General features: G+C 37.7%; 1 protein-coding gene across 4 annotated transcripts in view; it reads left to right on the top strand.

Moving 5' to 3' along the window:
* Window positions 1-23465: 23465 nt before the first annotated feature.
* Window positions 23466-24838, top strand: part of SLC13A1 (solute carrier family 13 member 1) — a 93807-nt gene continuing 92434 nt past the window's right edge. For all 4 annotated transcript variants that reach the window (XM_065542518.2, XM_065542519.2, XM_005550635.5 and 1 more), the window contains exon 1: window positions 23466-23590. In XM_065542518.2, coding sequence (XP_065398590.1) covers window positions 23492-23590 — 99 coding nt within the window. In that variant the 5' untranslated portion in view covers window positions 23466-23491. The remainder of the gene's footprint in view (window positions 23591-24838) is intronic.

The following is a 24838-nucleotide window of genomic DNA, read 5'->3' as shown; positions in this document are numbered from 1 at the left end:
AAACCCATACAATCATTTCAATTGATGCTTAAAAAGCATTTGATAAAATTCAACATCCCTTACCGATAAAAATACTAAAAAAAACTGGGTGTTGAAGGAACATAGCTTAACAAAATAAAAACCATATATAACAGACCCACAGCTAGTGTCATACTGAATGGAGAAAAACAAAGCCTTTTTTTCCAAAACCTGGAAGAAGAGAAGGATTATCACTTTCACCACTCCATTGAACATAGTACTAGAAGTCTTAGCTAGAGTAGTCAAAAAGGAGAAAGGAAAATAAAGAGTATCAATGTTGGAAAGGTAGAAGTCAAATTACCCTTGTTTGCCGATACTATGATCTTATATTTGGAAAAACCTAAAGATTCCACCAAAAAACTATTAGAACTGATAAACTCAGTAATGTTTCAGAATGCAAAATCAACATAAAAAAATCAGTGACACTTCTATATGCCAACAGAACAATCTGAAAAAGAACTCAAGAAAGAAATCCCATTTACAATAGCTACAAATAAAGCAAAGTACTTAGGAATAAACTTAAAGAAGTGAAAGATCTCTACAATGAAAACTGTAAAACATTGATGCAAGAAATTGAAGAAAAACAACCAGAAAGATACTCTGTGTTTGTGGATCAGAAGAATCAATATTGGTAAAACATCCACACTACTCAAAGCAATCTATAGATTCAGTGCAATCCCTATCAAAATACCAATGACATTCTTCACAGAAATAGAAAAAAAATCCTAGAACCATAAAAGACCCAGAATAGCCAAAGCCATCCTCAAAAAAAAAAAGAACAAAATTGGAGGAATCACGTTACCTGACTTCAAAGTATAGTACAGAGCTATAGTAACCAAAACAGCATGGTATTGGCATAAAAGCAGATACATAGACCAATGGAAAAGAATAGAGAACCTGGAAATAAATCTATACATCTAGAGTGAACTCATTTTTGACCAAAGTGTCAATCACATACATTGGGGAAAGGGCAGTCTTTTCTGTAGATGGTATTGGGAAAACTGGATATCTATATACAGAAGAATAAAATTAGACCAGTGTCTCTTGCCATATACAAAAATAAAATCAAAATGAATTACAGAGTTAAATCTAATAACAAACTATAAAATTGCCATACAAAAACAATGGGGAAACTCTCCAGGACAATGGACTAGGCAAGGATTTCTTGAGTAACACTCCCACAAGTGCAGGCAACCAAAACAAAAATGAACAAATGGGATCACATCAAGTTAAAAACCTCTCCATAGAAAAGGAAACAATCAGCAAAGTGACAAACTACAGAATATGGGAAGATATTTGCAAGCTCTTCATCTACAGGAGATTAATAACCAGAATATTTAAGAAGCTCAAGCAACTAAATAGGAAAACAAATCTAGTAATCTAATTAAAAAATGGGCAAATGATCTGAATAGGCATTTCTCCAAAGAAGATAAACAAATTGCAAACAGGTATGTGAAAAGGTGCTCAACATTATTCATCATCAGAGAAAGGCAAATCAATACTGCCATGAGATATCATCTCACCCCAGTTAGAATGACTTTTATCCAAAAGTCAGGCCATAACAAATGCTGACAAGGATGTAGGTAAAAGAAAATCCTCATGCACCGTTGGTAAGAATGTAATTTAGTGCAACGCCTATGAAGCATAGTTTGGAGATTCCTCAAAAAACTACAAATAGAACTACTTTATGATCCAGCAATCCCACTGCCAGGTATATACCCAAAGATAGGAAATCAGTATATTGAAGAGATATCTGCACTCCCATGTTTATTGTAGTGCTATTCACAACAGCCAAGATTTGAAACCAACCTAAGTGTCCATCAACAGATAAATGGATAAAGAAAAGTTGGTATCTATACACAATGGAGTTCTATTTGGCCATAAAAAAGAATAAGATCCTGTTATTTGAAACAAGTGAAATAAGCCAGGCATGGAAAGGCAAAGTTCACATGTCCTCACTTATTTGTGGGAGCTAAAAAATTAAAATAATTGAACTCATGCAGATAGAGAGTAAAATTATGGTTACCAGAGCCTGGAAATGGTGGTTGGGAGAAATAAGAATGGTTATTGGGTACAAAAATATAGTTAGATAGAATGAATAAGATCTTGTTTTTTAGTCCAGGCACAGTGGCTCATGCCTATAATCCCAGCACTTTGGGAGGCTGAGGCAGGCAGATCACTTGAGGCCAGGAGTTCAAGACCAGCTTGGCCAACCTGGCAAAACTCTGTCTTTGCAAAAAGTGCAAAAATTAGCTGGAAGTGATGGCATATGCCTATAATCCCAGCTACTTGGGAGGCTGAGGCAGGAGAATCACTAGAACCCAGGAGGCGGAGGTTGCAGTGAGCCGAGATCATACCACTGCAGTCCAACCTCAGCAACAGAGTAAGACTCTGTCTCAAAATAATAATAATAATAATCATCATCATCATCAAGTATTTGATCGCACACAGAGTGACTATACTTAACACTAATTTATTGTACATTTAAGAATAACTGTGTAAAGCAGATCACCTTTCCCAATGTCATTGGGCATCATCTAATCCACTGAGGTCCTGAAGAGAACAAAAACGTGGAAGAGGGAAGAATTTTCTCTCTGCCTGACTGTGAGCTAGGACATTGGTGCCTTAGTTCAAGCTGCTATAATAAAATACTGTAGATTAAATTGCTTAAATAACAGAAATTTATCACATTTCTGGAGGCTAGAAAGTTTAAGATTAAGGTGCCAGCAGATCCAGTGTCTGGTGAGGGTTCCCTTTCTGGCTTTTAGATGGCTGTCTTCTCATTGTTTCCTCATGTGGTAGAAAGGAAAGAGCACACACTCTAGCGTCTTTTAGTAAGGGCACCAATCCTATTTATGAGAGCTCTACCTCATGACCTTATATTACCTCCCAAAGGCCTTACTTCTTAATACCATTACATTGGAGGTGAGGAGCTTAACAAATGAATATTAGCAGGACACAAATATTCAGTCCATAGGAATCAGACTCCTCTTGTCCTCAGACTGGAATTTTACCAGCAGGACTGCTGGTTCTAAGGCCTTCAAACTTGGACTAGAATTTACATCAATTCTCCTGGTACTCCGACCTTCAAACTCAGACTGGAACTACATCACTTGCTTTCCTTGGTCTCCAGCCAGCTTGCAGATCATGGGACTTCCCACCCTCCATAATCGTGTGAGCCAATTAATTCCTTGCAATAAATCTCAATCTCTCTCTCTCTCCTCTCCTCCCCTATATTCTATTGTTTCTCTGAAGACCCTTTTCCTAATACAACCCCCTTTAAAGTCATTTTGGAATCCTTAAATACTTATTTGTTTCCATTACTTTTATACTTAATTTTCCAAAGCCCCAATCTTAGCATCACTTGTAGAGTCCAAGGGTAGCAAGGGTTAGCTAGGATGTGGAGAAAGGGCCATATTGTTGGTAGAAATGTAAATTGGTACAATCAATATGGAAAACAGTATGGAGTTTCCTCAAAAAATTAAAAATAGAACTACTATATGATTCAGCAATCCCATTTCTGGGTATATATCCAAGGGAGATGAAATCAATATCTTGAAGAGTTATCCGTACTCTTATCTTTATTTTAGCATTATTCACCAGAACCAACATATAGAAATAACCAAAATGTCTGTTGATAGACAAATGGATAAAGAAATTGTGGTGCATATATATAATAGGATATCATTCATTCTTGAAATGTAGGAAATTCTGCCATTTTTGACAACATAGATAAACCTGGAGGACATCATGCTAAGTGAAATAAGCCAGACACACAAAGACAAATACTGCATCTTCTCACTTATATACAGAATCGAAAAATCAAATTCACTGAAGCATAGAGTAGAATGGTAGTGCTACGAGTTGAAGAGAAAAATGAGTAGATGTTTTTATCAAGAGACACAAGATTATGCAAGATGAATAAGTTCTAAAGCAAAGAAAAATGATAACTGCTAGGTGATGAATATGTTAATTAGCTTGTGATTATTTCACAATGTATATTTATATCGAAACATCAACTTAAATACCTTAAATATATACAGCTTTTATTTATTAATTGTACCTCAATAAATCTGGAAGAAAAACTATACCATGTTCTCATAGTACATTTTTGGAGAATAAATTTGTGTTTTTAAAAATATGTTATTTATGATAACATGTAATGAAGTTACTACTTTTGGTTTTTAACAAATTGCTGAACTTTTTTTTTCAATTTTGTATTCAAATACAGTGATTATTAGACAATTTTCACGTAAGAGTGTAATGATTCCTAAGAGTAAATGTTTGTGAACTGCTGATAAGGCTTTTGATACTTTGCAAATAATTCCACATTTATTATGTGATTTTGAGTAGTTTTATCTTTTATTAAATCAAGACATGATTCACATACTATAATATTCACCCCTTTAATCCATACAATTCAATTATTTTTAGTATACTCACAAAGTTTTACAATCATCACCACTATCAAATTCCAGAACTTTTCATAACCCAATAATAAACCTTGTACTCATCAGCAGTTACTCCTCCTATCCCTCTTTCCCCAGCCCCTGGAAACTGCTCATACACTTTGTCACTGTAGATTGACCTATATTAAATATTTGATATTAAGAGAATCATAATATGTGGCCTTTGTGTCTGGCTTGTCTTAGCACAAGGTTTTTAAGGTTTATCCATGTTGTAGCATGTATCAGAATTTCATTCCCTTTTATGGCTGAATATTTTATTGTACAAAAATACCACATTTGTTTATCTATTCATTAATTAAAGGATATTTGGATTGTTTCCAGTTTTTGATGCTATTATGAAAAATGCTGCTATGAACCTTCATATACAAGTTGTTGTGTATACAGATATGTTTTTATTTCCGTTGAGTATATACCTAAGAGTGAAATCACTAGGTCATAGTATAACTTTATGTTTAACTTTTTGAGGAACTGCCAAACTGTTTTCCAAAGAAGCTGAACAATTTTTTGTTCACAAGCAGTGTATGAGAATTCAATTTCTCCATGTATTAGTCCATCTTCACGCTGCTGATAAAGACATATCTGAGACTGGGCAATTTACAAAAGAAAGAGGTTTATCGGACTCACAGTTCCATATGGCTGGGGAGGCCTCATAATCATGGCAGAAGGCAGGAGAAGCAAGTCACATCTTACATAGATGGTAGCAGGCAAAGAGAAAGAGCTTGCACAGGGGCACTTCCATTTTTAAATCCATCAGATCTCATGAGACTTATTCACTGTCACAAGAACAGCACGGGAAAGACCCACCCCCATGATTCAACTACCTCCATCCGGATTCCTCCTACGACACATGGGAATTCTAGGAGTTACAATTCAAGATGAGATCTGGGTGGGAACATAGCCAAACCATATCACTCTATATACTTGCAAACACTTGTTATTGTCTGCTTTTTTTCATTTCAGGCATTTCAGTGGGCAAGAAGAAGTATCTCACTGTGGTTTTGATTTGCATCTCCCTTATGGCTAATGAGCTTGAGAATCTTTTCTGGACTTATTGGCCATTTGTGTATCTTCTTTATAGAAATGTCTGCTAAGATCTTTTGCCTATTAAAAGTTGTTTTTTTATATTACTGAGCTGTAATTGTTTTTATATGTATTACAAATACCAGACCCTTATCAGATATAAGATTTGCAGATATTTTCTCTCATTTTTCAGGCTCATGTTTCACTTTCTTGAATGTCTTTGAAGCTCAAAAGCTTTTAATTTTAATGAGGTCCAATTTGTCTAGTTTTTCTTTGGTTACTTATGTTTTGGGGTCATATCTAAAAAAAGAATGCCAAATTTAAGGTCACAAAGATTTAAATCTATGTTTCTTCTATGAGTTTTATAGTTTTGTCTCTTACTTAGGCCTTTGTTCCATTGTGAGTTAATTTTTGTATATAGTGTAAGGCAGGAGTTCCACTTCATTGCTTTCATGTGAATATCCAGTTGTCCCAGTCCAATTTGTTGAAAAGACTATTCTTTCCCCCACTGAATTGTCCTGGCCCCCTTATCAGAGTAGTTTTACTTCTGCCTCAATTTTTCTTACTTCCAAGTTAGTCTTGATTAATTATGTCTTTTGCCCAAGTTCAAAGTGCACATTCTCAAACAAAGAAGTAACTCCCAGGAAATTAGACAAAATATTTGGCAACAAACTCAATTCTAGGAAATGGTTTAACTCGATGTCTATTAAAATATCTTCCGGGATAATCAGTCATAGCAAGCTACTGGCTTTGTAAGAATATGAATAATTCTGTGTAAAAATTAACTTAAAGTTTCCCTTATCTTATGTAGACTGGATTTCCTAAGGTCCTATTAGTGGGCTGTGCTAAAAACTGTCTGATGCAGCAAATTTTTCGACTACTTGCTCGGATTGACTTCAGGTAGCTTCTTTTGTATTAAGTTTTTTTTTTTTTTTTTTTAAGAAGTGTAGCCACAAAGATTAGAAATGCATTGCTACAAAGAAATATCTGAAGCTGGGTAATTAATAAAGAAAAGAGGTTTATTTGGCTCATTGTCCTGCATTCTGTACAAAAAGCATGGTGTCAGCATTTACTTCTGATAGGGGCCTCAAGAAGCTTCTAATTATGGCAGAAGGCAAAGGGGAGCCAGCTTGTCACATGGTAAGAGAGGGAGCAAGATAGAGAGGAAGGGGGTACCAGGCCTTCTCAAACAACCATATCTCATGGGAACTCATGGAGTGATAACTCACTCATTACCCTGAAACCAGTGCCAAGCCATTTATGAGGCATCTGCTCTCATAATCCAAACACCTCCTACTGGGTCCACTTCCAACATTGGGGGTCACATTTCAACATGAGATATAAAGGGGACAAAACATCCAAACTATGTAATTAATAAACAGCTAAAGAGCATCTCCCAACATGAAAGAGTTTGCCTATTAGCTATTATAAGAATACATTTGCTGAGTTAACGATACTAGGCAGCAAGGAGCAAGCTTAAGATGAAAAGAGGCTTTCAGACTTTCATGAGGCTTTCAGGCTTTCCGACCAAGGGAGCATAACATCACAATGACAGATAAACATTAAGCAATAGGTTTTTTTTATTTTATTATATATTTTTTAAGGAACTTGTGGAATAGGGGAATAGCAGATAATTGCCATGAATGTTTTAGGTATGGAGAGAATACTGATGTTAGATTAAATTAAGCTAATAATAAAATAAAGTAACTCTCAAACATGTGCTATCATTTGGGGGAAGAGATGTAAACAAGGATTATACTTTTCTTAAAAGGGGGAAATCAATCCAATAACATTTCTTAACAATGGTTTGGATAGTAAGACTTTTGGTAGAACTGCAGTGTGTCAAGGCAAAGTCCCTCTATTCCCTGCCAACTTGTTTTATCAGAGTCACTTTCAAATGGATTGAGACAGAGTAATGCAGATTATGGAGATAGGGTAAGCACTATGACTGCTTAGCAGCTACACTGTCACATAAAGGAATAGAAAGAAAGGTCTGAAAAGTGTTTTTAACACATTCAAGTTTGCCCTGTTTACTGCTGCAATGGTATAGTTAGATGATGAATTTGAGTTGCTCAATAGATTTCTTCAGAATTGGAATTTAATAAAAAATTATTTGCATATTCTGAAAAAGTTGATTTGGCCTTGGCTTCCAAAGTTGTTTTGAACTGTGTGTTTTTTTAATTTGTCTTTATATATGTCTCAGAGAAGGTAACTGAGAATCAGATTGGTAAGCAGGTGCTTTTTAAATTCCATTTTCTCTAACATTTTACAGTCCTTCTCTCTTAGTCCATTTTCATGCTGCTTATAAAAACTTACCTGAGCCTGGGCAATTTACAAAAAAAAAAAAAAAAAAAAAGGTTTAATGAACTTACAGTTCCATGTGTCTAGGGCGGCCTCACCATCATGGCGGAAAGCGAAAGGCACTTCTTACATGATGCTGGCAAGAGAGAAGACTTGTGGAGGGAAACTCCCATTTAAAAAAAAAAAATCAGATCTTGTGAGACTTATTTACTATCATGAGAACAGCATGGGAAAGATCTGTTACCATGATTCAATTACCTGCTAGCAGGTCCCTCCCAGAACATGTGGGAATTCAACACGAGCTTTGGGTGGGGAAACAGCCAAACCATATCATTCCACTCTTAGTCCCTCCCAAATCTCACGTCCTCACATTTCAAAACCAATCATATCCTCCTAACAGTACGCCAAAGTCTTAACTCATCTCCACATTAACTCAAAAGTCCACAGTCCAAAGTCTCATCCAAGACAAGGCAAGTCCCTTCTGCCTACGACCCTGGGGAATCAAAAGCAAATTAGTTATTTCCTAGATACAATGGGGATACAGACATTGGGTAAATACAGCTGTTCCAAATAGGAGAAATTGGCCAAAACAAAGGGGCTACAGAGACCATGCAAGTCTGAAATCCAGCAGGGCAGTCAAATCTTAAAGCTCCAAAATGGTTTCCTTTGACTCCATGTCTTACATCCAGGTCACAATGATGCTAGAGGTAAATAAGCTACCATGGCCTTGGGCAGCAAGGCTGCTGTGGCCATGCAGGGTGCAGCCCTGCTCCTGGGTTTCACAGGCTGATGTTGAATGTCTGCGGCTTTTCCAGGCATGCGGTGCAAGCTCTTGGTAGATCTACCATTCTGGGGTCTAGAAGATGGTGACTGTCTTCTCACAGCTCCACTAGGTGGTGCCCCAGTAGAAACTGTGTGGGGTCCCCAACCCCACATTTCCTTTCCTCGCTTGCCTAGCAGAGGTTCTTCTTGAGGGCCCTGCCCCTGCAGCAAACTTCTGCCTGGGCATCCAGGCATTTTCATACATCCTCTGAAATCTAAGTGGGGGTTCCCAAACCCCAGTTCTTGTCTTCTGTTCCCTCACAGGTTCATTACCACCATGTGAAAGCTGCCAAAGCTTGGGGCTTGTACCTTTTGAAACCACAGCCTGAGGGCTACATTGGCCTGGGATGCAGGACACCAAGTCCTTAGGCTGCACACAGCATGGGGACCCTGGACCCAGTCCGTGAAACCATTTTTTTCCTTCTAGGCCTGTGAAGGGAGGGGCTTCTGTGAAGACCTCTGACATGCTCTGAAGATATTCTCCCCATTGTCTTGGGGATTAACATTCAGCTTCTCATTACTTAATCAAATTTCTGTAGCTGGCTTGAACTCAGAAAATGGGATTTTCTTTTCTATTGCATTGTCAGGCTGCAAATTTTTCAAATTTTATGCTGTGCCCTTTTAAAACTGAATGTCTTTAACAGCACCAAAGTCATCTCTTGAATGCTTTGCTGCTTAGAAATTTCTTCTGCCAGATACCCTAATCATCTATCTCAAGTTCAAAGTTCCACAGATCTCTCAGGCAGGGGCAATATCCCACCAGTCTCTGCTAAAACATAACAAGAGTCACCTTTGCTCCACTTTCCAACAAGTTTCTCATCTCCATCTTAGACCACCTCAGCCTGGATTTCATTGTCCATATCATTATCAGCATTTTGGTTAAAACCATTCAACAAGTCTCTAGGGAGCTCCAAACATTCCCACATTTTCCTGTCTTCTTCTGAGCCCTCCAAGCCGTTCCAACCTCTTCCTGTTACCCAGTTCCAAAGTCACTTCCATATTTTTGGGTATGTTTTCAGCAGTACCCCACTCCTTGTACCAATTTACTGTATTAGTGCATTTTCACGCTTCTGATAAAGACATACCCAAGACTGGGCAATTTACAAAAGAAAGAGGTTTAATTAACTTACAGTTCCACATGGCTAGGGAGGCCTCACAATCATGGTGCATGGTGAGAGGAGAGAAAACTTGTGTAAGGAAACTCCCCTTTTTAAAGCCATCAGATCTTGTGAGACTTATTTGCTATCATAAGAATAGCATGGGAAAGACCTGCCCCCATGATTCAATTACCTCCTACCAGGTCCCTTCCACAACATGTGGGGGAATTCAAGATGAGATTTGGATGGGAACACAGCCAAACCATACCACCTTCCATCATAGATATAAACAAAGAAAATGTCCTCTCTTCCTTTTCCCTATGTATGTCAAAGTTGTTAAAGTGAATGTCATACTGAGGGCAACAGTCAAGAAAGGAGGACCTCAGAGCAGGTGTCTAGCTGTTGGGAAGATCACCTGAAAAAGGTTTAAAGTCTGTGTCAGGCGTGGAAAAATAGAAGAAACACCAGTTTGGGAATCGGAAAGAAGAGATCTCAGAACAGTCCAATAATTTTGGGAGAAGCTTTAAACCTACCCCAAATTCTAAAATCTAGGCTTCATGGCTTGGAGAAATCACCCATTCCTAAGGTTCAAAGAGTCAATGAAGTAATGTCTACAATACAAAATACTCAGTTGTATTCATCAGTTCTGGCACTGCTATAAAGAAATACCTGAGATGTGTAACTTATTTACAAAAAAAAAAAAAAAAAAAGGCTCATGGTTCTGCAGGCTGTACAGGTAGCATGACTGAGGAGGGCTCAGGAAACTTTCAATCATGGTGGAAGGTGAAGGGGAAGCAGGTATGGCTTAAATGGCTGGAGCAGGAGGGAGGGGGGGGGATGCGCCACACACTTTTAAACAACCAGATCTTGCAAGAACTCACCCATTATCATGAGAATAGCACCAAAGGCGAAATCCACCCCCATGATCCAATCACCTCCAACCCACATTGAGGATTACAATTTGACATGAGATTTGGGCAAGGATATGGACCCAAACCATATCACCAAGAATCTATGAAACACCAGTACACATGAGCTATTATCAAAAATGAGCTTTTCAGATTTCCTAATAAGGTCAATATCAATGACCACTTTTATTAGTCAGCGTTCTCTAGAGGGAAAGAACTAATGGAATATATATAAATATATATATAATATATATAATATATAATTATATATATAATATATAATACAATTCTATATATATTATATAGAGAATATATAATATATATTTATATTATGATATATATAATTATATATTATTAACTCACATGATCACAAGATACCACAACAGGCCATGTGCAGGCTGAGGAGCAACGAGAGCCAGACCAAGTTCCAAAACTGAAGAACTTAGAGTCCGATGTTTGAGGGCAGGAAACATCAAGCATAGGAGAAAGATGTAGGCTAGGAGGCTAGGACAGTCTCTTTTCACATTTTTCTGCCTGCTTTTCATTCTAGCTGTGCTGGCAGCTGATTAGATTGTGCTCACCCAGATTAAGGGTGAGTCTGCCTTTCCCAACCCAATGACTCAAATGTTAATCTCTTTTGGTGACACCTTCACAGACACACCCAGGATCAATACTTTGTGTCCTTCAATCCAGTCAAGTTGACACTCAGTACTATCCATCACACCACTGTAGTAGTCTAGATATCTGATTGAACGCCTAAATAAAATCAATCAATTACATTCTTACCTTATATTCCTAAAAATATCTAAGAGCATTCAAAGGGTACATACAATGGAGAATAAATAAAAATATGTTAGGAGAATAAAGGAAAGGGCAAAAAGGGTAGAAAGAAAGTCAGAAGTGAAATCAACACTCAGATGCAGGCCACAGGACCCTTCAAATGAACAGAGATGGACAAAATCTTAGCTCTCAGTTTCAGGCAGCCAGTTTGAGAAGGGAATTCACCCATGTCGTGAGTCACAAGGTACCCAGCAAAACCCCCAGGAGCCATATAGGGAATCTTATCTCTGTGGATCTTCAGAGAGGGGACTTTGTAATAGAGTGAATAGTCTCCTCAACAACATCCACATAGCAAACCCAGAGTTTTATTCCATATAGCTATTTTGAAAGTCACCATTCTAAAAACTTTATGTGTATTTTCCCACTCAGATTCAAACAACCTTGTGAACTAGGTCAATTTTTATCTCCATTTGAAGGGAAGAAAACTTGGACACAGTTAATTAATCCATTTTCACACTGCTATAAAGGTACTACCCAAGATAGGATAATTTATAAACAAAAGAGGTTTAATTGACTCACAGTTCTGCATAGCTGGGAGGCCTCAGGAAACTTACAATCATGGCAGAAAGGGAAGCAGGCACCTTCTTCACAAAGTGGCAGGAGAGAAAAGAGTGAATGGCGAAGAGCCCCTTATAAAACCAGCAGCTCTTGCGAGAACTGACTATCACCAAAATAGCAAGGGAGAAAACCACTCCCATGATCCAATCACCTCCCACTGAGTTTCTCTTTCAACACGTGGGGATTATGAGGATTACAATTCAAGATGAGCTCTAGGTGGAGACACAGATGCAAACCATACCAGAGAAGTTAAATGACTTACACCAGCTACCACATTCAGTAAATGATGAAGGTGGAATTCAAACACAGGCATTCCAGTTTCAGAGCTGATCCTTCAAAATGAGTCAAATTATTCAGAAAAAACTATTTCATAAGAGAGTCATGCAAGACCATCTATGGAAGTAGCTCTGTAGTACTGTGGCTTAATTCTTGAATATAGCAGAGATTCTCAAACTTCAGCATACACAGGAATCTCTTTCATAGTTAACAAAGCTGCACAGGGGATTTTAATTATGGTAGACCATTTAAAAACCTTAACTAGAGCAGTGATTTTTCTAACATTAGAATGAACTAGAGTCACCTGGAAGGCTTGTTAAACCAGCAATCCCGCCCTCCTGACCCCTCCTCCAAGTTTCTGGTTCAATACACCTCATGGGGCCTGAGATTTACATTTCTGACAGATCCCCAGGTGATATTCATGGTGTTGATGTTCATGTTGGTAGGACCACAGCCTTTGGGCAATCATCATTAGTGATATTCTAAACAGTATTATTTGTTGATAAACAGTGAATATAAAATTTTAAATTAAATTAAAATTTTATTTTCTGAGAAATATATGGTTCCGTCTTTTGTTATTGGGATAAATGCTAAAAAATAGACTCAGTCCTGGTGCATAGCACATGGCCTGTAGACACGTAGGCATTTTGCTTTTAAAAGATTGGTGCAAAAGTAATTGCATTTTTGCCATTACTTTTAATGGCAAAGACCGCAATTATTTTTGCACCAATCTAATATAAGCTAAAAATAAAATCCTAAGCCCCTCAACCAACTGAATGGATACCTTTCTTGGCCAAGGGGACCCCAGAGAAACCTTAAATACTGAGTTTCTAGCCATGACTGGACAGGAGGTCAGACCTCATTATACCCACTCCCTTTTACAATTTAGACACAACAACTGACCAGCATTAACGTTAAAATAGAGATTATAAGACTGGCAGAATAGATTCTTTGTGGCAGTAAGATACCAAATCATAAACATGACCTAAGGCCATGCCATGCAAGGGTTAGGTCATGAACCCCTGCACTTAAAGAATAAACTGTGTTCTAACTGCCACATGGTTTTTCTTTTGCTTTATCAGCTGAACAAGCACTGACCTTGAGATAAGCAATATTGAAAGAATTGTAGCTCACTGCCAGATGATGACTAACCGACCCCTTATTCCACAGCTCATAACAACAGCTTTAATCGAACAAGGTACTGATTCCTGCAACTTTCCCATGATAAGAGACAGCAAACCAAGGACTGGTTCTGGCCAGTTTACACACTTGAGTGCCTTCATGTCTCTACTTCGTCTTTTGACCTATAGGGCATACTTTTAATACATTTAAATGTTAAGTCTTCTAATGGGTCCTATGTAACGTTTATTCAATATATATGCATTAGGACCACCTTCATGAATATTCATAACTCCTCCTGTAACCTGTTGAATATGTATACTTGGCCAAGATATTCAACATAAATCCCTGTTCCACCCTTCCCTCCCTTGAAGTGCCTGCTAATGGCTTTGACTGGAGGTGATGCTTCTTAGCCTGTAAGAATGGCCAACTTGCAGGCTGTAACCCTTTATAAGAAATAAAGTCTCCTTTCTGAATTTATAAATTGTGTGATTTTTAAGTTAACACTTTCAAGATAAGGGATTATACTATCTGACATAAAGTCTTATTCAACTGTTACACAGCATGGCCTTTTGGAAGTCACTTCCCACTCCAAGCAGTTTATCAACATATTCTTTCCAGCCACAGAGAAGACTTTCCCTAAAGACATTTTCATTAGTATTTATTTCTAGAAATTGCAAAATATTTTGAATGATGAATAGGAATTTCATACATGGACAAAGCTTGGAAGAATGTCTCAGGCAGAAGACAGAGGCTTGGAGGTGTAAGAGCACATGTTTTATTTAGGATTGGTTTGGTTTTTCTTGGGTAGGGTGTGCTTTATAGACAAGCATGAAGTGTGATGCAGGCTGGTGTAGGGAAAGAGGCTGATGATATAGGCTGGCATTAGAGTCTGTAGGGTCTTTTAAATTATGTAGGAAGACTCGACTCTCTCCTTTCCCAAGTGGAGAGCTCTTGACATGTCTGAACATTCTGTTTCTTTTGAGAAGAGCCCTCTGGTGGATTGTGGAGCATTCAGCATTGTGGAAGTTGTCAGGAATGGATACAGAGACCAGTTAGGAGACCCTGGAAATAGTGAGAGATGATGAGAACCTGAACAAAAACAGTGGTCATGGGGATGAAGGAGATGACAGACATTCAAAGGCAAGTAAAATCGAGAGCCCTTAAGGATGGAAGGAGGGAGGGGTGTGAGCGAGAGGAGAGAACCAATGTAATGTCCACATCTCTGATTGATGGGGTCTGGGTACCTTCTTGGTGCTATGACCAGGTGATCATATATTCCAGTTTGCCTAGGACTTTCCTAATTTTAACACTGAAAGTCCGGTGTCCCAGAAAATTCGCAGTCCTGGGTAAACTAACACAGTTTGCCACCCTAGTGATGAAACTGATGTCCTGGTCCTTGAGATCACTACCCGGCCCTTCCATGGCCACTAAACTGCCCTCTACCCCCTTCTCTGCCAAGTTTTCTAAATTAATGCATTTGTACCCTAGACTCCATTCCTGATCCAAGAACAGAATACCCACTGGTCAGGACAGCTGCTTGACTCTAGTACAATCATCTAGGGAGCAGTACCTCTACATAGCTTCCTCCTCTCAGTGTCTGCACCCTCTCTCTCACATTCTGACCGGAAATATACCACAAGACAAGCTTCTTGGAAGTCTCTCTAGCCCCTCTGACTTTAAATATCCTCACTTCTGGAGTCTTATGCTCTGTGTCCTCCTCATTAGTTGGCAACAAATTATGGTGCATATATGAAGCCAGAAATAGTAGAGTTAGAGGAAGAACACTAGCTTTGGAGTCAAATAGATCTGAATCTGGACTTTGAGTGAGTGAACTCAAGCAAGGTACTTAATCTCTTGAAGCCTCATCTATAAACATGAGATTGTTGTTGGAAATCAATAATATGACAGATACAGAATGCTAGCCATTCATCATTTGATTTTTTCTTTCTTAGGTCTTTATAATTTTAGATGTTGCCTTTTTCTCAAAGAGTCTGAAATAAATTCATTGTCTCAGCCTTAGTCCTTCCAAATCCACACTCCTTCTTTTCTCAGCAGCCTCTACTGAGACCCCTGGAAGGCTGTTGCTGAGTCTGCCCAAAACATAACATTTCTATAGGAGGAAGAAGAGTGATTGGGAGGACATATATTAGTAGTTTCCAATACTACTATGGTCACACTAACTCCATATGTGTTTTGTTGAGTGTCTGATTATGGAATCATACATGCATTCACCCATGTTTGGTTCTGATGTCATTTCCTTTCTGGAAAATATAGTTCTAATTTTTGAATAAATTATTGAAGGATAATTCTTCTTTCTTTGGAGAAATCAATGATACAGTAAGTATAATTGCTAATTCTTCTTATTCAGACAAATGCATATTTCAAAGTATAGAGGAGGAATTAGTTGGTGAAGCTGAAAGTAATTTATGCCTTAAAAAACTGTTTATATCCTTTTTAGTATTTATGCTAGTCAAGGAGTAGAAGGCTTTGTACAATCAGCCGAATAACCCAAACTTCTGGAAGGTTTATTTTATTGGAAATGTGGTTTTGTGCTCCAAGACAGGAGATGGGTAAATAGCATCTTGACAGTCAACAACATAAGCATTATTACTATTAACTCTATATCAGTGAGTTAGATGTCAATCTTGGGGCAGATTCTAGAATGGACTACTGAAAGGAGACAATTCTGTATACTCAAGTGTGAAAGGAAAATATCTTGGGCGCCTAAAATCACTAAGGAGAACTGAAGCTGGAAATTGCTTAGGGCAAACCTGCCTCCCATTCTATTCCAAGTTATCCCTCTATTTGATGCCTCTACTGAGATAGATGCATATCTGATTGCCTCCTTTGGAAAGGGTAGTCAGAAACTCAAAAGAATGTGAGTTTGTGTCTCACCTATCTGTGACCTGGAAGCTCTGTCCCTGCTTAGCATCTTCCTGCCTTTGCTTCAAGTTTTCCAGCCTTTCCAGATTGAACCAATGTCCTTCTTACATATATTGATTGATGTCCCATGTCTCCCTAAAATGCATACAACCAAGCTGTGCATTGACCACCTTGGGTACATGTCATCAGGACTTCCTGAGGCTGTGTCACAGGCACATCTTCAACCTTGACAAAATAAACTTTCTAAATTAACTGAGACCTGTATCAGACTTTTCTAGGTTCACACAAGTTAATAGTAGTACTCAAAAGCTTTCTAGTAAAAGAATTTCAACTTGAAAGAATATACTTGAAGAAGGGAATCTGTTGAGTATAATATCAATGATTTTAGATTAAAATGTAGAGGACACTATTACTAAATATGTGCATAGCATACATGTGATAAATAAGTCATGGCAATTCAAAGCATGTGTACAAACCTAACAAGATGAAAACAAGAAAAATGTGCCATATTTATCATTATGACAATGTAGAGATTACTTAGCTTTAATACATAAAAAAATTTTTTTGAATGTTTATTGGATAATAAGCTCAATACGTTTCTGCAATGTAAAAAACTCATGCAATTTTGCCTGCATTGCTATGAGAATCATGTCCAGAACCAAGGAGGTGTCAGTGTACTCCTGCTTTTTGCTGCCAAACAGAATCTGAAATAGAACATTCAACTCAGGAACTCAGCCAGAGTCAGAGAGATGAGTGCTCAGGATAGTGAAGAGATTTAAAATTTGAGATATGAGGAATAGTTGAAGCATATGGAAATGGGAGGACTTCAAGTATATAAAGACACATGGAAGAGAAATTCAAGTTCTCCCTCTCATGGTCCCAAGAAGCAGAATTAAAACAGTAGATGAAGCTACAAGAAGACAAATTTTGTCTCAATGGCAGACAGAAAGTAAGTCTAACAGAGAGGAAAGGAGGTATTTAAATATGAAATGAGGAGAAATGAGTCATCCATCAGTAAAGGTATTGAGAAAAAATGGGCTCTTTGACATGGATATGACATGGAGGCCTAGATCAATTTTCCAAACCAAAGTTACTGTGGTTTTCAGAAAGTCACACGAGGCCAAGACTCTTGCCATGAGAACTTGTAATTATTTTAGGGACTATGAAAATGGAGATGGTTATGCAAAATAACAGAGCATTCACAATTAATTGCCTCCAATTGCATTTGTCTTATGCTCTACTAAGTCACTTGGAGTTATTTGCTGTGAATAGGCTGTCTTTCCCTTGTGGAGGCACAGTATTTTATTCATATCAATTCACTCACTAGAAAAATCTGTATTTGGGTCCATTTTATTAACCTCATTTCTTTTAAAACCTCCTGGAGATGAAATTATTCACTACTATCAATTGTTTATCTGGGACAAAAGTATAAATCAAGCTCTGTCCTCATGGCCTATCTGCCAATTAATGTGGTTTAATGTACAATGATAAAAGTTGAGAAGAAAATATTGCTCTGAAAAATGTATCTTTTAGAATCAACGATAAGGAAAATGGATAAAAATGTAAGTATAAAGGACTCGTCAGAATAAATGTTGGTATGTTTCTTCGTGAGGTTGTAAGGCACACATTTTCTTTAAATACTGAATTTTCTTCATAAGCAACCAGTTTGAACCAAAAGCCACCAACCGCATATAATAAAAGAAGCCAAGTGGTGAAGAACAGTGAATGTTGTAGCTATGCCAACAGAAAATTACTGTGAGAGGGCAGCCTGGCTAACTTCCTATATTCATGTTAATAACATATTGTCAGCTAGTCTATGCTTAGGTAAAAAAAATTTCCAAAGATGGGTCAGCCTGACAGGAAGCTGGATTGTGTCAATGTCATTTATTACACTTAAAATAAGTTCACCATAAGAATTATGTTAACACTTTATCTCTTCATTGTTATCAGGGACGGGAGATGTTCCAAAGAGACAATATTTTTGGTGGTGAAAATGGCAGGAGAAATATTAGGGTTGTTTTTTTTTTTTTTCTGAAAGAGAAAAATGAACACATTTGGCCATGAGCAACAGTGAATTTGTAGCAGAATGGAGATGACCAGGGGAAAATGTTTCCTTCATTAATTTCTTTAAACTTGTTTTTTTCTAGCTATAGTCAAAAGCAGTTTCTGACTGGCTAGTCTGAGTTCCATGGAAGCCTTCTGACTTGACAGGAGGAGTGGACACTTGGATCAGCTGGGATTATAGGGTATTTCTCCATGATCCATTTCTATGGATTTCCATTTCTAAGAGTCCTAGAATCACAGCAGTCATCACCCAAGTACTGATGTAATAAATGCCATATCCAGGGGTCCTGGATTCATCTCTGAATATGCTAACATTTTCAGAAGGATTACAATACAGTTGCCTGTGTCAAGACATGACTGTGACACCAGGTGGCTGTGCAGGGGAGGGGGACACAAGCAGGAAGAGAAGTGGAGCAAACAGTGTTCTAGACATTTGAGAGTAGTTTTACTCAACTTCCCTTTTCTAATAGTATGTTAAGTGTCCTGGAATGTCCTTTCTCTTCCCTTCTCTACATTCCTAGCTCCTTGAATTTTCCTCTTTCACTTCCCAGAGAACCCAAGATTAAAATATGGTAAGGCTCGGCCAAGAGAAAATTATTCCTCCCCACCCTGATGGAGGGTGTGGCCAGTGGTGTCTTGGCTTCAGAGCTGACATATTCTGGCAGGTGCTGTTATTGCTAGAAGGAGGTCTTCCTGTTCAGGAATTTGCTTTCCTTTTCAGTTCATGAGCATTCAGGTCTTCACCTTGCAGGACACAGTTCAATCTTCATCTATTCAGTCAGTCATTTATTTCATTACACTGGAATGATAATTATTGAAATTTTGGTTAATAATAAATGATGTCAATTTAAGTTTTAGGGACTTGTGTATAAATATACAGTCTCTAGGGTAGATTATTCTACCCCAGCTAATTATTTTATCCTTTATCTTAGGAAATGAAAGTAAAAACTAATATAGTTAATCGACATCAACCTGGAAATTTTACTATATACATAATCTACATGTTTTTCTTTCATCAAGAAGACTCAATATCTTAAGGAATAGAGAGGTGAGCAGAAAAAGAAATGAAACTCTGAAAAGTGCTAATGTAAATGACTACAGGATGCTACTCAGGAAAAAAGATCATCTTAGTTTTAACAGTATCTAAAATGTTTGAGGATTCAGCTCATATACTCAAAGAGTATACCCTTCACAGCGCAGTGCTTGTAAGTTATGCAATTTATGAAGGTAACCAGAGTATATAATTAAGGGTACACTGTGAGTGGGTTTTTGCATTTAAGGGCTAGTCAAAGCTTAAGAACAAATGAATGTTGGGAGAAAATCTGGCTTACATTTTTTGGCCAATAATCTCAACAATAGCAATTGAATAAACCTGGGATGCACTTTGAACTCTAAAAACCCTAAGAGTGAAAATAGAAACACATAATTGAAGCAAACGCACTGTCTTTTTATATACAAATGCACCTGGCTGTTTTCACCAGCATAGTAAAACTGTATACTGAGTATGTACACTTTTTCATCTGAGTGTTTATATGTATGGGTATATTTGCAATGGGGCAAATATTTTCCATTGAAAAGCCATATCTCATTGCAAATCTATATACTCTACTGACAAACTGCTTGAGTAAACCATACTATATAAACAAGGAAGCTAATTGGTTTCCATTTATCTATACTCATAGGTAAGTTTAGAGAAAGTATTCTTTGAGTATTTACTTGTACCCAACACTTTACTAGGGATATAAGTGATGCAAAGGAAGTAGTCTGTACTTCCTTGTACTCAAATAATTAACAATATTACAGAAGATGTAAGATTTACATGCATTATTAAAATAGTAAATAACATCAGTCTACTCATAGGCCACAATGTGTCTTACAGATATTATCTATGATTTTCAAACTTTACTGTGCATTAAAAATTACACAGGGTGCCAACAAAACGTGAAGGTTTCAAAGTCACATTTAGATCCAAAGGGGCAGAGAATCTGCATTTTTGTCAAGCACCTGATACTATTTGAATACAGTTGACTCAAAGACCACCCGGGGTGTGTGCATGGAAACTCAAGGATCGGGGATTTGGGCAAGCACTGGGATTGTTAGGATGGTTTTGAGATGAATCTACAAGGTCAAACTTCAACAATGGGTAGCATTTAAAACAGAGATGAAACCATATTCTTGGAAGAAGGAAAGGCTTGAAGAACACAAATTTGGGAGTTAACATTATAAACATAAGCCTAAGAAAGAGATAACCAGAAGGTAAGCCTGAGATAAGCATGTGAGACAACTGGATAAAAACTAGTTTCCACTCCCCTCAGTTGGTTAGACAACTCAAGCATCTTGGACAATCTAACTTCTTTACTACCAATAAGAAACCCTTCATTTCCTCTGTGCTTGAACCTGAGTTTCACATAATTTACGACCATCCAGAGGGCTCAGTGGCAAACCTCAGAACTATAGTCCCTAAACTAACCAAACCAGGTATCTCCATACAAATTCTAGACTTGAAGATTTAGTGCTTAGTGCCAAATGATTATTCATGATGGTAGACCTCAAACGTAGTACAAGAAGCATTGCCTTAGGTGCCAGAAAGAACTGGATTCAAATGAATGGTTTTACCATTTAGTACCTGGGATATTTTACTTTACCTCTTTGAATGTTAGTTTTCAAATCTATAAAATATAAATAATAACAATACATATATACAACTTGTATCAAGTTTTGAAGATTAAATGAGGTACTAAATGTAAACTCTCTGGGACATAGGAGGTAACTATAACAATGAATGAATGAACAATATTTGTGATTGTTTCGGTAAACATGTTTTTTAATAAAGGGCTAGTCGAAGCTTAAGAACAAATGAATGTTGGGAGAAAAACATGTTTTTGTGAAAATCATGTTTTAAATGAACTGATTCATGATTATGTAATGGTGTGATTCAGTTTAGATAAAACGTAACACAATTATGATGTAGTAAGATTTATGATTTTCTGTACAAAGAGGTGAAATTTCACAACTGTGACTAATTTGTTCTAGGCATGGAACTAGTTAAAGCGTGATGTGATTTGAAGGGTACCTTAAGATATGTATCCAAGGGACCCCGAAGTCTCCCTTAGAGTTTCATTCCCCAGTGACTCTTGCAGAGACATTCAGCTCACATAAGTCATTCATGTTTAGTGCAAATTATTTTATTAGATTTTTTCTCTCGGTGACAGTGAAGAGAAAACCACTGAGGAATAAGAGGTTGGCTGAAGGTAAGGAGAAGGTGAGGGCATTTTGTAATAACGAATACCCATAGAAGATTCAGCTGGCTAGAGCCGAGACCATGAGAACAGGGTCCTGGAGCCTTCCTCTGGTGAGAAATGAGGACCTGAAGAGACTAGGGTACAGAAAGGAGGGACTGACAAATGTCAAGTGCTTTTCCCTTAGCCTCTGTCTGGTTCCAGTTCCCTACACATAGGCTCTCATTTCCTTTAAATGTCACGCAAATGCCTTTTCATTTTTCGGTGTCATCTCACAAAGTAAAATCCTCTAAAATGAAAAAGTGAGACTCAAATCATCTCACCAGGTAGCTGAAGGAAATCTGAGAGCAAAAATGGTTTCTTCAAAAAGTAGTAGTTTAAAAAAAAGCATGCAATGAACTATAGAACTGTACAGGGTGTTAATGGAAAAAAATAAGTACTACAACTGGTTTGAGTAAATCAGTTCATAAATTAATTTTAACACTATATACTATTGTTACCTATTGTCACTAACCATTTATTACTAATATCATTTGTAATTATCCTTTCATCTAAGAAATTCAAGATATAATAAGACTTTCTGGTTTGGAAACTTTTTTTTTCTGTTTACTATTCTGATTTTCCTGAATAATTATCCATAATAGATGCTTAGAAATTTAAATTTTTTACAGGAAGAAATGCTTTCTCATTTACATTAATATGGTGAGTACTGGTGAGAGAATTGTTTTTCTTGATGGAAAGAGAATGCAGAGTTATATTAGTATGAAATTAGAAATAAGACCTAAAAGCTAACTATAGATTACATAAGAGTAAGGCTATCTATGTCAAGAGAAATTGACTATAAATTCTAGTAGGGCTGGGAATGTGTTTCGTTTATATCTAAAGCTAAGTAGTAGTTGCTAACTTGAGGTTTTCTGTACCATCGATTTACAACGCAATGTGAAACAAACCAGGGTCCTTATCCCTGAGGATTTTCAAAATACATCCTCCATATTACTGTTGGAAGAGTCTCCATCTTCCCACATGCTCATGTGGAGACACCATACACACACACACACATATACACACACACCACTTGAATGTCCCTAATCACTCATCTCTATGCAGATTCTCTGATAATTATGAAGTCTGTATCAGCACAACAGTATCAAGTCGAGCCTTCAAAGGTCTTAAAATAGAGGGTTTATATAAAACACTTTATGGTTATTTTTGTTTCCTGTTGAAAGAGACAATAGGATCCAAGAAATACACAGAACTTTGCTTTTAAACAAAAAGGACATTTGCTATAAATTTTGTAGAAGGCTTTGCAATACATTGTCCAAGAAATCCCTTAAAAATCCATCTCTAAAAAAAGTTTCCCTTTCACTGCCATATACTGAAATTCAAATTAGTTGTTATTTCAATTTACACACTAAAAACATACTTCCTTAGAAAGGGCCATGGAGGCTGCCTGTGGAGACTCACTCATGGCACCACGACAATGTGGTAACTACTCCAGTTAGGGACTCTGGAAGTCAGAGGACATCAAAAGGGGTGGAGGCGCCTTATTGTGAACAAATGACCAGCTTCATGGTTTTGCCTTCTCCTAGGCTTGTCCAGTCCATATTTCAGTGAATGTGATCAAAGAAAGCAGGGTTTCTTTGAAAAACCAGAGGAGCAAATGGTCTTTGATTTCTCATGAAAACTCTTGGGTTTATCTCTTCGTGTTAATTGTGATAGTAAAACAGTAAAAAATGAGATTTAATTTTAACTTGTGTTGGTCGATATAGGGCAGTGAGTGAAGGTGACGGGCTGGAAAAATATTAATCCAAGTTGGTTATTTAACATCTGCTTTATTTGGAGGAGGACACTATTGAAGCCACCTGCTCAGAACAATGAAATTCTTCAGTTACATTATGGTTTATCGCCGATTTCTCCTCGTGGTTCTCACTGTGTTGGTTTTACTGCCTCTGCCCATCGTCCTCCACACCAAGGTGAGTGAAATTGGAGAACAGACTAGTGGATTTCCTGACTTATTTAATTGTCCTTTATTAAAACTGTTTGCTGTTTAACTGCCTGGCTCAGAGCTGAATGAGTGTTGACGCTTCATGCCTAAAGTCAGGATGGTTGTACATGATGCTTTGTCCATTTTCTCCCTTTTTAATAATTAACATTGGTTGATTCTTAGTATGATTAAACATAATTAAATAGAGTATTCAACCAGAATTGTTCTCTGCCTACCAGCTAGATGAGAGGAAGAACAAAAGAAGCACAACCTTTGAGATTTTGCAGTTCAAGTTGTCATTCTCCAGGGTGCATGCAGGGCTAGTGCAATCCCTTCCCCTGAGAATAGGCAGCAAAGCAATTGCTGGGGACAGAGGTGGAAGAACAAGGGAAATCCTAGGTCCAGCACAGACTAATTTACTTGTCAGCTCTGTGGCTTGGTCACAGAACTTCCTGGAAATTTAGTTTCCTTGTGGGAAAAGAAGACATTGAAAGCATAGAGTAATTTCCCTTGGTCAATCAGAAAATCTAATAAAGCGTTGTACCATGTTCTGATAATTTCAGGTTTTATTTCATTGTGGTGTACTTGTAAGCATTTTTCTGTTTGATTTTTAAGAGTAGTCAGGGTATTAAGTCCAGAACAATAAGCTCAAGCATGTTTAATTTCTTGGGAAAATGATTTGAATCAGCAAACATTTAACGAGCACCTTCTCAGTGTCAGGCACAAATGTCACTTGGTAGTAAGAGGACAGGCTTTGGAGCCAAATTCTCTGCTTCAGGTCCCAGATTTACCACTTACAAACTGTGTCACCTGGGCATGCTACTTAATGTCTCTGTGCTTCTGTTTTCTCATATGAAAGATGGGGACAGTAGCAGGCTTGTTGTGAGAATGGAATGAAGAAACGCTCATCCAACACTTGGAGCAGTGCCTGACACACAGTAAGAGTGCAGTGGCAGTCTCCCTGGGTGTGTTGACTCCACAGGTGGGGCAATTCCCAGCACTCCATTATACACAGTCCCTCCTCTTAGTGGGAAAGAACACTGCTGATGCTCTCCTCTAACAGGTACTCATCAAGGTTACACCAGTCTGGGTTATAATAGAATCATATTAACTATAATATGGTGGTCCCTCCAGCCTCGGTCAGAAATCTGTGCCAGTGATCTTGCAACCTCTGAAGGGAATTCATGTGAGCTAATAAAGTCCTTTTGGACACTGTCAAGGCCTCCTCTACCTGCAA

This window comes from Macaca fascicularis, chromosome 3 (genome assembly GCF_037993035.2).
Source record: "Macaca fascicularis isolate 582-1 chromosome 3, T2T-MFA8v1.1".
In the NCBI taxonomy this organism is placed as follows: domain Eukaryota; kingdom Metazoa; phylum Chordata; class Mammalia; order Primates; family Cercopithecidae; genus Macaca; species Macaca fascicularis.
The sequence above is the reverse complement of the archived record's forward strand: the minus strand, read 5'-3'. Positions and strand labels throughout refer to the sequence as shown.